This window comes from Myxocyprinus asiaticus, chromosome 40 (genome assembly GCF_019703515.2).
Source record: "Myxocyprinus asiaticus isolate MX2 ecotype Aquarium Trade chromosome 40, UBuf_Myxa_2, whole genome shotgun sequence".
Taxonomy (NCBI): Eukaryota; Metazoa; Chordata; class Actinopteri; order Cypriniformes; family Catostomidae; genus Myxocyprinus; species Myxocyprinus asiaticus.
The window spans coordinates 34,143,558-34,158,736 of NC_059383.1; the positions used below are offsets into that span (position 1 = coordinate 34,143,558).

A 15,179-nucleotide genomic window follows, 5' to 3' on the forward strand; every position below is an offset into this window, starting at 1 on the left:
TGTTGGTGTTTATTTCCAAGCTTATTCCAAGACTGCTTGTCAAATAAATAAATGGATGGGCATGAAACATTGATTTGAGTTGAAATTAGCTTAAATTTTGAGTTGAAATTAGTAAAGATCACAGTGATCCGAGAGGTAGGAAAGAAATATCAGACCCAGGGTTTGTACAGATGCTTCAAAGTTAAATTCAAGGACTTTCAAGGACTTTAAGCACATTTTTATCTGTTTTCAAGGACTATGCTCGAGATGTCATTAAAACAAATTCTTTTTGTTAATTTTAAATAAAAATATTTTAACCATACAGTTAATTTATTTTTATAAAACACCACTTATTACAAGTACAACAATGAGCATCTTTAACTACATATTCTCACAGTAACAATTCTTGGTTCATTCATGATGAAATTGATGTGCAGTTGTAGTGTTCTCCCTTAAAATGCACTTCACTTTCCAACAAAAGTGAATAACTGGGTCCGTAAACAGTAGTCCATATGACTCATGCTGTGTTTCATGTTTTCTAAAGTCACACAACAGAGTTATGTGAGGAACTAACTGAAATTGCAAATGGGTCATTCTCAAAAAATTTTGACTTTCCAACTTACAAAATATTGGCAGTTTCCGTTCAGTTCAGTTTTTGCCTGTAAATGCCGAGGATAAATATTTTGTAACATGTTGAAATTATTTTTTATTCATAAAGGACAACTTGGCTGTTGTTCTTTCTTTTATTATTTAATTTTGTTTCACGAACGAAGCAAGTTAACACCAAGTTAACACTAACGAGGGTTAAATGGGCTACAACACCACATTTTCAGGGTTAAACGGGGTACAACACCAAATATGTTTGTGTGAAGATATTAGTTTAAATGTGAATTAATAATTTTTTAACATGCTGGGAAAAATCACTATATGCATATTTAAGCAGCCTCTGAACTTTGACTAAATTTTTTTTTTTAAACAAAAAAAAAGAAGAAAAAAAAAAAGGTTTTAACATTGATAACACCAATGCCATGAAATCAAACACTCTTTTTAAATTATTTAAATTATTAATAATACTTTTGTTTTGCTTTTTTTGCACACTTGTTAGGCCTTGCACTAATGCTTTTATTAAAAGCAAGTACAAAATAATTATACAAATAACTTTACATGTCATAGAAGTGGTGTACCAGATGAAGGGGACAATCATTTGTTTCAGGCAATTAACAATTTCAAATATATTTTCTATATTTTCAAGCCATTTCATATCATTAAAGGTTAGGTTATAAAATTATTAAAAAATAAATAAATAAATAAAAAGATTTCTTCACTATTTGAAAGCATTTTCATGACTAAAAAAAGTCAAGGGACATGACTTTGTCAACATATTGATATTGTCCCAAATGTTGTCAGAAATAACCTATTTTGTGAGACACAAAGCTTTCTTTACAAAAGGGGGTGTTAGATGGCTCACAAAACAGAATCCTCTTTTGATCTGCATTCAAATCATTCAAAACATTTTACATCTCATATAATTTTTTCACTCTGGAGAGTAAATTGTAATTAAAACTGATAGTTTCAAGGATTCATACTTGTTAAATCCACCACAGCAGTATCTATAAAATATATATTTTTTAAATCCTCCAGTAACACTTGATTGTGATTGGCCCATTCTGAACAGCGCTGCCAAAAGTAACAGGTGTCACTTGACAGCACAGTCTATGCGCTGCCTGCTTCAGCAGTGGTCTAGTGGTCTGTCGTCGTGTTTTTCCAAAAATAAATAAAAACATTTCATTTATTAAATGATTTAAGCAACGTATTTTAAGATTTTCTATAATTCATGAACTTTTTAAGTACCTCTTGGTAAAAATTGCTATTTTCAAGGGTTTTCCAGGATTTAAATTTGAAAAAGCCAAATTCAAGTCACTTCAAGCACCTTGTACAAACCCTGCAGACTGCTAGATGGTGCCATTGTCCAATCCAAATAGAGTATTCCAAAGAGCAGTGCAATAATTTTGTATAACACAAATCTAATCCTCAAAATAATAATGATAATTTAGTATTATATTATAAAAAATAAACTCGGCTGGGTCCCATAGTAATAATTAATATTATGAAATATTCTACTGGGTTCCAAAAAAATGAGTAGTTTTTGCACACGTTGTTCATTCAAAAAAATGTTTTTGTAAAAATTATATTAAGGTAAAAAATGCTTTTTTATTAAGCTAATATGTATCATTGTTTATGGAATATAAATATAAATACAAAGGTGCATATCAATGGAAATGAATAAATCTCATTCTCCCGCGTTCATCTATCTGCCCGTCCGTCCGTCCGTCAAATGCATAGTGTTAAATGTATAATGTAAGTTTGTGTTTTTCAGGTACCTGTCTGTCCATCTCATGCAATCTGTAATGCAGGGCTCTCTCCACATACTCGTTCTTGTTGGAGAAGGTCAGGGGGAGGTTGTGTCCACCAGGAACCACGGGAACCAATGTTCCATCAGCACCGTGAGCCACAAATGAGTCCAGAGGGATCATCTATGAATACCGAAAAATACGTAGAGAGGTGGGAACAGACAATGCAAAATTACAGTCTTTAAAGGAATGTAAAAGGAATGTTTTGGGATCAAAACAAGTTCATTTCATCCCTGCCAAAATTATATTTACAGTAATGCACTTAATAGAATAGAAATCCTTGGGATAAGGTGTTGCACCAGACTAAACGTCAAAAAAACACAATTTAGAACCCACAGCCACAAGACTTTAAACATTATACAGGTGAAAGTAACACTAGTGTGTACTGATCTGCCCAGAACAGGAATCCCAGCACTACAAGGCTGATTTAGATAACTTTACATCTAAAATAGCATTTTCATACAGAACAATAAAAAAAAAAAAATGGTTAACAAAAATATGAGCTGCACATTTGTGCTTAAAACTCTACATCTTGCCCCACAGAGTTCCATTGTAGGTGCATTTATGTAAATGCGAATACTTGCGTATGAGGACTAGTTTTAAATCTTTGCTTTGTATTAACGAAGGGAGGGAAAGATAGGGGGAAATAATGATTTTTCCAATGTGTTTGACTGTATCCTAATAATATGAACAGGTGATCTACAGTATGCTCCTCCCTCTGGGCTGCACAGCTCACCACTGTGAAGTTCTCTTCATTGATCACACTGCTGTCCAGGTGTAAGATGCCCTGAAGAGAGCGGTATGTGAGCAGGTCGACCTCCTCTAGGTCAGCGGCTCCCAGAGGAATACAGCATATCTGCTTCCACACCCATGGAGCCAGGTGCAGATCCAGAGGCTTCTTAGTGCGAATGGCCACTGCCATTAAAATGCCCAGGAAACGAAACTGCACCATGTGATCATCTGAGACTGCAGCTGGATTCAGCAGAAACCTGCAGCAGACAGTAGAGGTGAATAGAGATAGTCCATTGCATCACATTTTGCCTACACAATGTAAATCTCATTGACTGTGTTTCCATGCAGTGATTTTCAAATAAATTCACTCTAAACAATGTTGGCTCACACCTGCATGAATTTTTTTTTCTGTGAAAAACACAAAAGGAAATGTTAGGAAGAATGTTATCCTCAGTCACCATTCACTTTCATTGCATCTTTTTTCCATACAATGAAAGTGAATGGTGACTGAGGCTAACATTCAGCTTAACATCTCCTTTTGTGTTTTTCACAAAAGAAAGTCATACAGGTTCAGAACAACATGAGGGTGAGTAAATGATGACAGAAATTAAATTTTTAGGTGAACTATCCATTTAAGTCATTATTAGGCATGTAAACATAGCAAGCGTCTGCAATGTACCTGTCCGTGTTGCTGCCAACGTCTGCAGTGCTGTTTGGAGTGTGAATGAGCAGGTCGACCACACCAGCCTGTAACTCCTGAGAATAAAAAATACAGTTTTGAACATTTAAATGAAAAAATTACACTCTTTAGAGTGACCAAGTGAGGAAGAAAGAACTCTATAATCTACCGAGGAACAAAACCAGAAGACGTTCTTGTTTTCAGATATTGAGCTTTGAGTTACCTGGCACATCTCAGTTATGGTGTCATCAAACACGCCCCCGGCGTCATCTGCCCCCTCTCCAACAAGCTTTACCTTCCATGCTCTGGAGGGTAGACGCAGCTCCGTGGGGTTCAAATTCACCACCTGCTTGGTGATCTGAACAAAGATGGGCTTGCTAGAGCGCCCCCTGTGGACAGGAGGACAGAGTTAGGGACCACTGAAACTGAACACATTCTTGCGCTAAAAAAGCTAGGCGCAGGGCAACGAATGAAACAGAATAGAACTTAAAATGACACGTCATATTTACATAGAAAGACTTAAAAAAAAATCAGTGCACACGGACGGAAAAAAACGCATTTCGTGTGAACCGAAATGGCCGATTCTCGGCCAGTTTCATTTGCCATTTTTAAAACGCATCGCTGTGGTGTGCTTTTCTTTAATACATTGCATCATCAAGTAAAGCTTGTACATGACATCATGTAAAACCGATTAGTACCAACTGGTCCAGTTAAAAAGTCTGTATTTACCTAGTGGAGATTCTCTTGACTGTGATCTGGGGTCCATAGGTCTTTCCTTGGGTCATTGTTCTGCCAATGGTGCGTACAAGAGGAAGCATGTTGACTTTCGGGGAGAGGAGACCTCGCAACTTACCCTGTACGATGGCAGCAGCACCTGAGCTATAGCGAGAAGTATTCACCTGGAAACAAGTCAGAAAGCAACACAGTCAGACAAAACTACTGCTCAGATTTTGACCAACACACATTAATCGGTTTAGAGGTAAATAACAGGAACTATAACTATGAACACTTAACACTGGACAGAAAAATTCAGCTGTGCTTAAAAAAAAGATAAGAGGAAAAGGCTCTTGGCAGAAGTCAGCATACAGAAACTTTCTTGTAAAACAATCTGGTACCAAAAAACAAACTTTATTATGTTAATATATTTAGTAAATAGCATATATATATATATATTTTATATCACCACACACACACACACACTAGTGGACAAAAGTTTGGAATAATGTGCAGATTTTGTTCTTATGGAAATACATTTTTACTTTTATTCACCGAAGTGGCATTCAATGATCACAATGTATAGTCAGGACATTAATAATGTGAAAAATTACTATTACAATTTGAATAAGATGTTCAAAACTTCTTAAACTACTTCAAAGAGTTCTCATCAAAAAATCCTCCATGTGCGGCGATGACAGCTTTGCAGATCCTTGGCATTCTAGCTGTCAGTTTGTCCAGATACTCAGGTGACATTTCACCCCACGCTTCCTTTAGCACTTGCCATAGATGTGGCTGTCTTATCGGGCACTTCTCACGCACCTTACAGTCTAGCTGATCTCATAAAAGCTCAATGGGGTTAAGATCCATAACACTCTTTTCCAATTATCTGTTGTCCAATGTCTGTGTTTCTTTGCCCACTCTAACCTTTTCTTTTTGTTTTACTTTTTCCAAAGAGGCTTTTTCTTTACAATTCTTCCCATAAGGCCTGCACCCCTGAGTCTTCTCTTTACTGTTGTACATGAAACTGGTGTTGAGCGGGTAGAATTCAATGAAGCTGTCAGCTGAGGACATGTGAGGCGTCTATTTCTCAAACTACAGACTCAGTTTGTACTGTTTAGTACTGTTTACAAACTACAGTTTAGTTGTACATCTGGCCTTCCACATCTCTTTCTGTCCTTGTTAGAGCCAGTTGTCCTTTGTCTTTGAAGACTGTAGTGTACACCATTGTATGAAATCTTCAGTTTTTTGGCAGTTGCAAGCATTGCATAGCCTTCATTCCTAAAAACAATGATTGACTGACGAGTTTCTAGAGAAAGCAGTTTCTTTTTTGCCATTCTTGACCATACTGACCTTAAGACATGCCAGTCTATTGCATACTGTGGCAACTCAAAACAAACACAAAGCCAATGTTAAGCTTCATTTAACAAACCAAATAGCTTTCAGCAGTGTTTGATATAATGGCAAGTGATTTTCTAGTACCAAATTAGCAATTTAGCATGATTACTCAAGGATAAGGTGTTGGAGTGATGGCTGCTGGAAATGGGGCCTGTCTAGATTTGATCAAATATGACTTTTCAAATAGCGATGATAGCCGTTTTTTTTACATCAGTAATGTCCTGACTATATTTTGTGATCAGTTGAATGCCACTTGTGTATTAAAGTACCAATTTTCTTCCAAAACAACAAAATCTGTACATTATTCCAAACTTTTGGCCGCCAGTGTATATATGTACATATACAGTATATATATATATATATATATATATATATATATATATATATATATATATATATATATATATATATATATATATATATATACACACACACACACACACACATACACACACACACACACACACACACACACACACACACACACATACACACACACACACACACACACACACACACACACAGTATATACAACGATCAGCCATAACAATAAAACCACCTGCCTAATATCGTGTAGGTTCCCCTCGTGCCGCCAAAACAGCTCTGACCCATCGAGGCATGGACTCCACAAGACCTCTGAAAGTGTCCTGTGGTATCTGGCACTAAGACGCTAGCAGCAGATCCTTTAAGTCCTGTAAGTTGCGAGGTGGGGCCTCCATGGATCAGACTTGTTGGTCCAGCACATCCCATAGATGCTCAATCAGATTGAGATCTGGGGAATTTGGAGGCCATGTCAACACCTTGAACTCTTTGTCATGTTCCTCAAACTATTCCTGAACAATTTTTGCAGTGTGCTAAGGTGCATTACCCTGCTGAAAGAAGCCAATGTCATCAGGGAGTACCGTTGCCATGAAGGGATATACGTGGCCTGCAACAATCTTTAGGTAGGTGGTACCTGTCAAAGTAACATCCACATGAATGCCAGGACCCAAGGTTTCCCAGCAGAACATTGTCCAGAGCATCACACTGCATCCACCGGCTTGCCTTCTTCCCATAGTGCATTCTGCTTCCATCTCTTCCCCAGGTAAACGACGAACACACAACCGGCAGTCCACATGATCTAAAAGAAAACGTGATTCATCAGACCAGGCCACCTTCTTCCATTGCTCCATGGTCCAGTTCTGATGCTCACGTGTCCATTGTAGGCGCTTTTGGTGGTGGAAAGGGGTCAGCATGGGCACTCTGACCGGTCTGCGGCTACGATGCACTGTGTGTTCAGACACCATTCTATCATGGCCAGCATTACGTTTTTCAGCAATTTGTGCTACAGTAGCTTTTCTGTGGGATCAGACCAGACGGGCTAGCCTTCGCTCCCCACGCGCATCAATGAGCCTTGGTGCCCATGACCCTGTCGCCAGTTCTCCTTCCTTGGACCACTTTTGGTAGGTACTAACCACTGCATACATGGAACACCTCACAAGACCTGTCGTTTTGGAGATGCTCTGACCCAGTCGTCTAGCCATCACAATTTGGCCCTTGTCAAAGTCGCTCATATCCTTACGCTTGCCCATTTTTCCTGCTTCCAACACATGAAATTCAAGAACTGACTGTTCACTTACTGCCTAATATATCCCACCCCTTGACAGGTGCCATTGTAACGAGATAATAAATGTCATTCACTTCACATGTCAGTGGTTTTAATGTTGTGGCTGGTCAGTATATATATATATATATATATATATATATATATATATCACACACACACACACACACACACATACATATATACATATACTCAGTGACCACTTTATTAGGTACACCTGTACACCTACATATTCATGCGATTATCTAATCAGCCAATCGTGTGGCAGCAGTGCAGTGCATAAAATCATGCAGATATGGATCAGGAGCTTCAGTTAGTGTTCACATCAACCATCAGAATGGGGAAAAAATGTGATCTCAGGGATTTCGATCATGACATGATTGTTGGTGCCAGAAGGACCAGTTTGAGTATTTCTGTAACTGCTGAACTTCTGGGATTTTCACACACAACAGTCTCTAGAGTTTACTCAGAATGGTGCCAAAAACAAAAAAACATCCAGTGAGCGGCAGTTCTGTGGACAGAAACACCTTGTTGATGAGAGAGGTCAACGGAGAATGGCCAGACTGGTTTGAGCTGACAAAAGGCTACGGTAACTCTGTATCCAATTGTGTGTGTGTGTGTGTGTGTGTGTATATATATATATATATATATGAAAATGTACAGGAAACATTGACAGATGGACAATAATAATACTTGTTGACATACAATGTCTTTATTTTTTCTAACCCTTTTTACCCCATTGATGTTCCTTGTTTTAAGCAAAAGCCTCCCTAATATTATTAGATTTATGATAGAGTATATCATAAAATTACTAGATTTTTATTTGATTTAATATTATAATTAACATTTATATATAATATTTAAATATAATAAAAATCTGCTAATAAATAAAAATAAAGAGTTTGTGTTAAATCTAATATTAAACAATATGAATATTTCATTTATGTATAAATAGGGGTCAAGCCCTGAAAGGGCGAAGACCCCTATTGTAATCATTAGTGTTCTTATTATTATTCTTCTGCCATGGGAGTCTATGGCAGCCCATAGAACCGTTCGCAGTAAAGTTATGACATTTTGCACAGAGCTTGAGGACAGTCCGAACTGATACCACAGGTACCACATACAAATTTGGAGTCTGTAACTCAAAACCTTTAGCACCATCAACAGGTCAAATTTTCATTCATGTTTAATGACTTCTGAACTAAGTTCTAGAGACAAAATTCTTTTTTCCCCTGATTCCTGAGCTCACACCGAGTCGAATGCAAACCTTGGTTTCGATTTCCGCCTGACTAGATTTTCCGCCATTTTGAATTTTAAGGAAACAAATTTTTTCGCTGCTACTCCTACAATTTTTGTCCGATTTCCACCAAATTATTTTAAAGCGATCGTGAGATAGAGCTACACAAAAGTTATCAATATTTTTTTCGATGTTTGAAATCGTTCCTTAGAAATGGCTTCACGAATTTGACAGCGAGCACACCAAAATGGACTTCATGCTGTATCTCCGCAACACTTTGATGGATTGTGACAAAACTTTGTGGTCACCTGCACCATTTCTCCACACTGTCCACTACTTGTCAGGAGATAGCAAAAACAGCTATTTTGGCTTATAACTCTTGAACGCTATTATAAAACTGGTCTCTTTAGATTCACTGAAACATTCAGAGTCAAACAATACCCAATTTTCCCACGTCGGCCATTTTGAATTTTGTCGCAAAATGCTGTATTTTATGAACGCATTGGCGTATCATTACGAAACTTTGTATGTGTCATCAGGACCATGCCCTGAAGGTGCCCGAGAAGTTTTATTTGAACTTTGTGAGCTTATAACTTTTAGTGGCATTGGTCTATTTTCACAGGACTGGTCTCGTTAAGTTCGGGAGGACTTGCTGAATGCAACGATACCATAATTGCTATGGTTCACCTTATGGCCTGTGGCCACTTCGAAAATAGTTCCGAAATTACTTTAGCGAATTGCTTCAAAGCCGTTCGTCCAATCAGAACGAAACCACCAAAATAAGAAGCGTCATTAGTAAATTTATAAGATAAGATAATAAGATAAAAGAACGTGGCAAAATGTTGCTCGTAAATGCCAAAAACAGGCCGATGAATTTTAAAAGTGGTCTCTGCTTTTACGTAAATTGATATAACTCTTAAGTGAAATTAGATACACTATATTGCCAAAAGTATTCGCTCATCTGCCTTTAGACGCATATGAACTTAAGTGACATCCCATTCTTAATCCATAGGGTTTAATATGACGTGGGCCCACTCTTTGCAGCTACAACAGCTTCAACTCTTCTGGGAAGGCTTTCCACAAGGTTTAAGAGTGTGTTTATGGGAATTTTTGACCATTCTTCCAGAAGCGCATTTGTGAGGTCAGACATTGATGTTGGACAAGAAGGCCTGGCTCGCAGTCTTCGCTCTAATTCATCCCAAAGGTGCTCTATCGGGTTGAGGTCAGGACTCTGTGCAGGCCAGTCAAGTTCTTCCACACCAATCTCGCTCATCCATGTCTTTATGGACCTTGCTTTGTGCACTGGTGCGCAGTCATGTTGGAACAGGAAGGGGCCATCCCCAAACTGTTCCCACAAAGTTGGGAGCATGGAATTGTCCAAAATCTCTTGGTATGCTGAAGCATTCAGAGTTCCTTTCACTGGAACTAAGGGGCCAAGCCCAGCTCCTGAAAAACAACCCCACACCATAATCCCCCCTCCACCAAACTTCACAGCTGGAACAATGCAGTCAGACAAGTACCGTTCTCCTGGCAACCGCCAAACCCAGACTCGTCCATCAGATTGCCAGATGGAGAAGCGTGATTCATCACTCCAGAGAACGCGTCTCCACTGCTCTAGAGTCCAGTGGTGGCGTGCTTTACACCACTGCATCCGACGCTTTGCATTGCACTTGGTGATGTATGGCTTGGATGCAGCTGCTCGGCCATGGAAACCCATTCCATGAAGCTCTCTACGCACTGTTCTTGAGCTAATCTGAAGGCCATATGAACTTTGGAGGTCTGTAGCGATTGACTCTGCAGAAAGTTGGCGACCTCTGCGCACTATGCGCCTCAGCATCCGCTGACCCCGCTCTGTCATTTTACGTGGCCTACCACTTCGTGGCTGAGTTGCTGTCATTCCCAATCGCTTCCACTTTGTTATAATACCACTGACAGTTGACTGTGGAATATTTAGTAGCGAGGAAATTTCACGACTGGACTTGTTGCACAGGTGGCATCCTATCACAGTACCACGCTGGAATTCACTGAGCTCCTGAGAGCGGCCCATTCTTTCACAAATGTTTGTAGAAGCAGTCTGCATGCCTAGGTGCTTCATTTTATACACCTGTGGCCATGGAATTGATTGGAACGCCTGAATTCAATTATTTGGATGGGTGAGCGATTACTTTTGGCAATATAGTGTATTTTCACCAAACTTGACACACTTATATAAGGGCTCAACCAGAGAACACACAGAAAAAGTTGTGGGGTTTGGCCATTTGGTGGCACTATAACAGGGAACAATATGAAAGTGGCTCTAAATATAGTTTATAATATAATATATAAGTTGCCATCATTGATCATGAGGACAGTTGCATATATTGAGAAACATGGCAGCCATTGGCCAATCATCAACAAATTTGACATTGAGCACACCAAAATGGACTTGAGGCTGTAGGTTGGCATTTTTGTGAGACAGGTCTTGTTAGATTGTGTGGGTCATGCAGAGAACAATGATACCATGGTTGACCATGATTTGATTTTATGTAAACGTTTTGTTGTTGCTATTACTCCTATAACATTGTCCAATCAACATGAAATTGAAATCTGCTGATTATTTGCAGACCATGCCTGAAAATACTAGCAAATAAATTGTTATTTTTGTTTCACAAACAAATTAAGTTACTAAAAAGAAGAAGAAACTAAACAAGAAAGAAATCTCTAAAGTCCTAATATCTTACACAATTTTACTTCTAAAGTAAATCTATCTTGTTTTAAGGATGTTTAGATATTTTTACTGGAAAAATAAGACAAAAACACTATTTGAGAATTTTTTCTTTTTTTTTTTTTTTTTTTTTGCAGTGTAGCACCTTAAAGGGCTGTCAGAAGGTTTAAGTTATTATTAGTCGTGCGTACCTGGTTTCGGGGGTCGAGGTTCAGAAGCCTCCAGGACTTGTACATGAGATCAGAGAAATGATACAGCACTCTGAGACGAGAGTTCAGCACTTCAGGACTGCAGTCTTTCAGAGCGTTATACTGCGGTGGTATAGACTGAGGCAGACCCAGCTGTATCCCTGCACAACCTGCAAAATACAGAGTCAGAGCTGTTGATTTTGGATCTAATTAACATTGTGTTAGGAACGCATCAGCTGGGATGATCATGCCGGTACAACAGAGATTATATTGAGGTATCAAGATGAATTATGCCAAAATCCAGCAGAAATTTGAGCGTGCGCATATTGTGCTCTTAAAGTGCACAACTGTGTTTACAAAAACTAAGTAAACCGTCTAACTAGGCAACATTTTTAGGCACTACAGGAGAGCTCCTGATGCAGAAGATGTCTCAAAAAGCACCAAAATAATGCTGCCATATAGAATACTTGGTTTTTGCCAAATTGTAAGACATCATTGCATATATCCTCCATGGATAAGGCAATACCAAAATGCTAATTCTGATTAAAAATTGACTCTTTTACCCAATATTTGATTGTGCTATGTATTTGTTATGCTTGTTAATTTCAACCTCAGTAGCATGCAACAGTCTGGTTCCGAAAGAAAAATTCCCAATAATTGTCTCCATAGGGGAGTAGATTTCAGTCATTTATGTGGTTCCAATTGAGTGGGATGGTGCCTTTGAAGGTAGCTATCTAAGTAGACAGCAGACGACAAGGCAGCTCACTAGGGTTTTTTGGTGTACCTGAAGCTCTGGTTGATAGAGCCGGTGTGGTCCAGGCAGCAGTGTGGCAGCGTCCAGCAGAGATCTGCCTGATGTTTTTGCCTTGTAAAGCAGTCACCAGAATGGGCTCCTTAACGGGATTGGAATGACCCAATCCCAGCTGCATTACACACAAAAGAAGACACAGTAAAATGCTGCTTAGCAAAAAATTCAACAAGTTCCACAGGCATCTTACAGAGATCACATACGGGTACAGAGACACTAAGAGTCACTGAATCTGGATTACACATTATGAAGGGTGACTGTGCTGTTTTGTTGACTGTACCTGGGCCTCACAATTGCAGCCCCATGCATACACATCGCCAGTGTTAGACAGAGCAAGGATGTGCTCGCAGCCCACAACGATGTCCTCAATGAACACACCCTCCAGAGCAGGCACAATCTGTGGCCGGTTATGATTTTTCAGCATGGAGTCAGGCAGACCTATGAGGCGCTCTTTGAAAACAAGTACACATACATTAGAGACGTCTTTTCAGCATGGAGTCCAAAGTGCATCTAAAGAATTGTAAACCATGAAGGGGTTAAAAAAAAAAAATTTAAGTGTTTTGTTTGTTTGTTATGTTTTCCAAGAAAAATTACCTTAAAACAAGATACATTAACAGTACTTGAGTAGGAAAATTGTTCAAGATAAAGTTGTTTCCAGAGAATATATTTTGAGTTAAGTTTGAGAAAACATTTGAGAAAATGTTTTTCTTACACAATTCCCTGATGGTTTTTTTGTGTGTTTTAAGCATTCATCTAACTTAAAAGTAAAATAAATAAATAAATAAAATTCAGCCATCTTGGTTCCAAAAAAGAAGTATTTTTCCTATTCATTTTTTCCACTGGGATCTTATAAAGTACGTCATAAAAGCTCTAAGACATGAACCAAACCAACCAGCTCCAAAGTGAATCACAACATTACAAACTTTGATTTAAAGCAGAGAAGCATTTGAAAATCGGACAAAAATACAAACAAACAAGACTGTGTACTTGTACTGTGTACTGGACTGTACACCCAAAAATGCCATCTAAGATGTGTCTGACTTTCTTCTGCAGAACACCAACAAAGATTTTAAGAAGAATATTTCAGCTCTGTTGGTTCTCACAATGCAAGTGAATGGTGACCAGAAATCAGAAGGTCCAAAAAAGAAATAAAGGCAGCATAAAAGTTTTCCATATGACTCCAGTGGTTAAATCCATGTATTCTTAAGCGATAAGAAAGGTGTGGTTGAGAAATAGATCAATATTTGATTCCCTTTCTTACTATAAATCTCCACCTTTGACCAGCCCCAACCAGTAGGTGGCTGAATGTGGAAAGTGTTGATTTAAAGTTAAAAAAGGACTTAAATATTGGTCCGTTTCTCACCCACACCTTTCATATCTCTTCTGAAGACATATATTTAACCACTGGAGTTTTATGGATTACTTTTATGCTGACTTTAAGTGCCCTTTGGACCTTCTGAGTTCTGGCCGCCATTCACTTGTATTGTATGGACCTACAGAGCTGAGATATCCTTCTAAATATCTTTGTTTTTGTTTAGCAGAAGAAATAAAATCATACACATCTGGGATGGCATGAGGGTGAGTAAATGAGAGAGTTTTCATTTTTTGGGTGAGCTATCCTTTTAATGAGGGAATAAACAACAATCCTATGAAGCTTTGCAAATGAACTAATCAAATAAAATGATGGAAGAATTTAAACCTATTGATTTCATGTTGTTGATTATAAGTAAATGAATGAATGAATATACTTAAAGTATATTGCAAAATATTCAGATATATCTATGTATACAAGTAGTTTGAGAGTGTAGAGAAATTGCATTGACTGCGTCATTCACAGTGCATCACGGGAGTGGGAGAGTGCGGCAGAGCTCTTAAGCCGCATTTTGTGAAAGTTGAAATAACTCGGACTGATGGCTTCAACAGAAGCATATGCCATTGATTAACCACCTCAGAGCTTGCGGTAGGTCTGTCTTTGAAAGTTTATAAGTTATCGTTATTAATCAATTTGCCTATGGAAAAATGAATGGGATTTTTACTTGCAGAACCAGACTGTTGCACTCTATTACACACAAATGTATTTGGATAAAGATTCTCCCTGGCTCTACCTTGCCCGAATGTGTACACATGTCCATCTTTGGCCAGCACCACTGAGAAATGAGTTCCACATCCAACCTTTTTGACCCCCTTGTTACAGAGAGCCTCCACTTTCTGTCAACCAATTGAAATAGAGGACAATCAGCCAATGACAATTTACAAAGTTATAGATCCGTTGTGATCAGATCAGACATAACTGGCACCTGCGGGTAGCACTTGACTGTGCATGGTCCGATCCCAAGTTTACCATAATCACCATCTCCAAAGGCCCACACGGTCAGGCCGTCCAATGACAGCACCAAATTATGGTTGATACCACATGACACCTAAAGATGAGAGAGGAAAGGTCAGCTACACACACATTCAACTTAGGTTATAGGTCATATACACATATTACCATAAAGTCAAAGTTACAATGAGGAAGGATAACCTGTCCAATGTGGTATCCCTCAAGTGCTGTAACCCTCTCTGGGACCATCTTGTTGGAAGCTGACCTTTGACCCAAGCGACCAGAATCCCCACTGCCAAAGGTGAAGAGCTTTCCGTCAGCTGTCACTACGGCTGAGTGTTTGAATCCACACGCCAGCTGAGATGGAGAAGGATTTTTTAAATGAAACATAAAGCTTAAACTT

General features: G+C 38.7%; 1 protein-coding gene across 1 annotated transcript in view; it reads right to left on the reverse strand.

Annotated features, from left to right (window-relative positions):
* LOC127430759 (probable E3 ubiquitin-protein ligase HERC1) overlaps positions 1-15,179 on the reverse strand; it is a 131,543-nt gene that overhangs the window by 5,542 nt on the left and 110,822 nt on the right. Inside the window, exons 66-76 of the mRNA XM_051680783.1 lie at positions 14,978-15,133; positions 14,751-14,873; positions 14,559-14,661; positions 12,734-12,903; positions 12,430-12,568; positions 11,649-11,815; positions 4,531-4,700; positions 4,025-4,190; positions 3,802-3,878; positions 3,127-3,379; positions 2,361-2,513 (exon numbers count right to left, since the gene is read on the reverse strand). Of these exons, the coding sequence (XP_051536743.1) occupies positions 2,361-2,513; positions 3,127-3,379; positions 3,802-3,878; positions 4,025-4,190; positions 4,531-4,700; positions 11,649-11,815; positions 12,430-12,568; positions 12,734-12,903; positions 14,559-14,661; positions 14,751-14,873; positions 14,978-15,133 (1,677 nt within the window). The remainder of the gene's footprint in view (positions 1-2,360; positions 2,514-3,126; positions 3,380-3,801; positions 3,879-4,024; positions 4,191-4,530; positions 4,701-11,648; positions 11,816-12,429; positions 12,569-12,733; positions 12,904-14,558; positions 14,662-14,750; positions 14,874-14,977; positions 15,134-15,179) is intronic.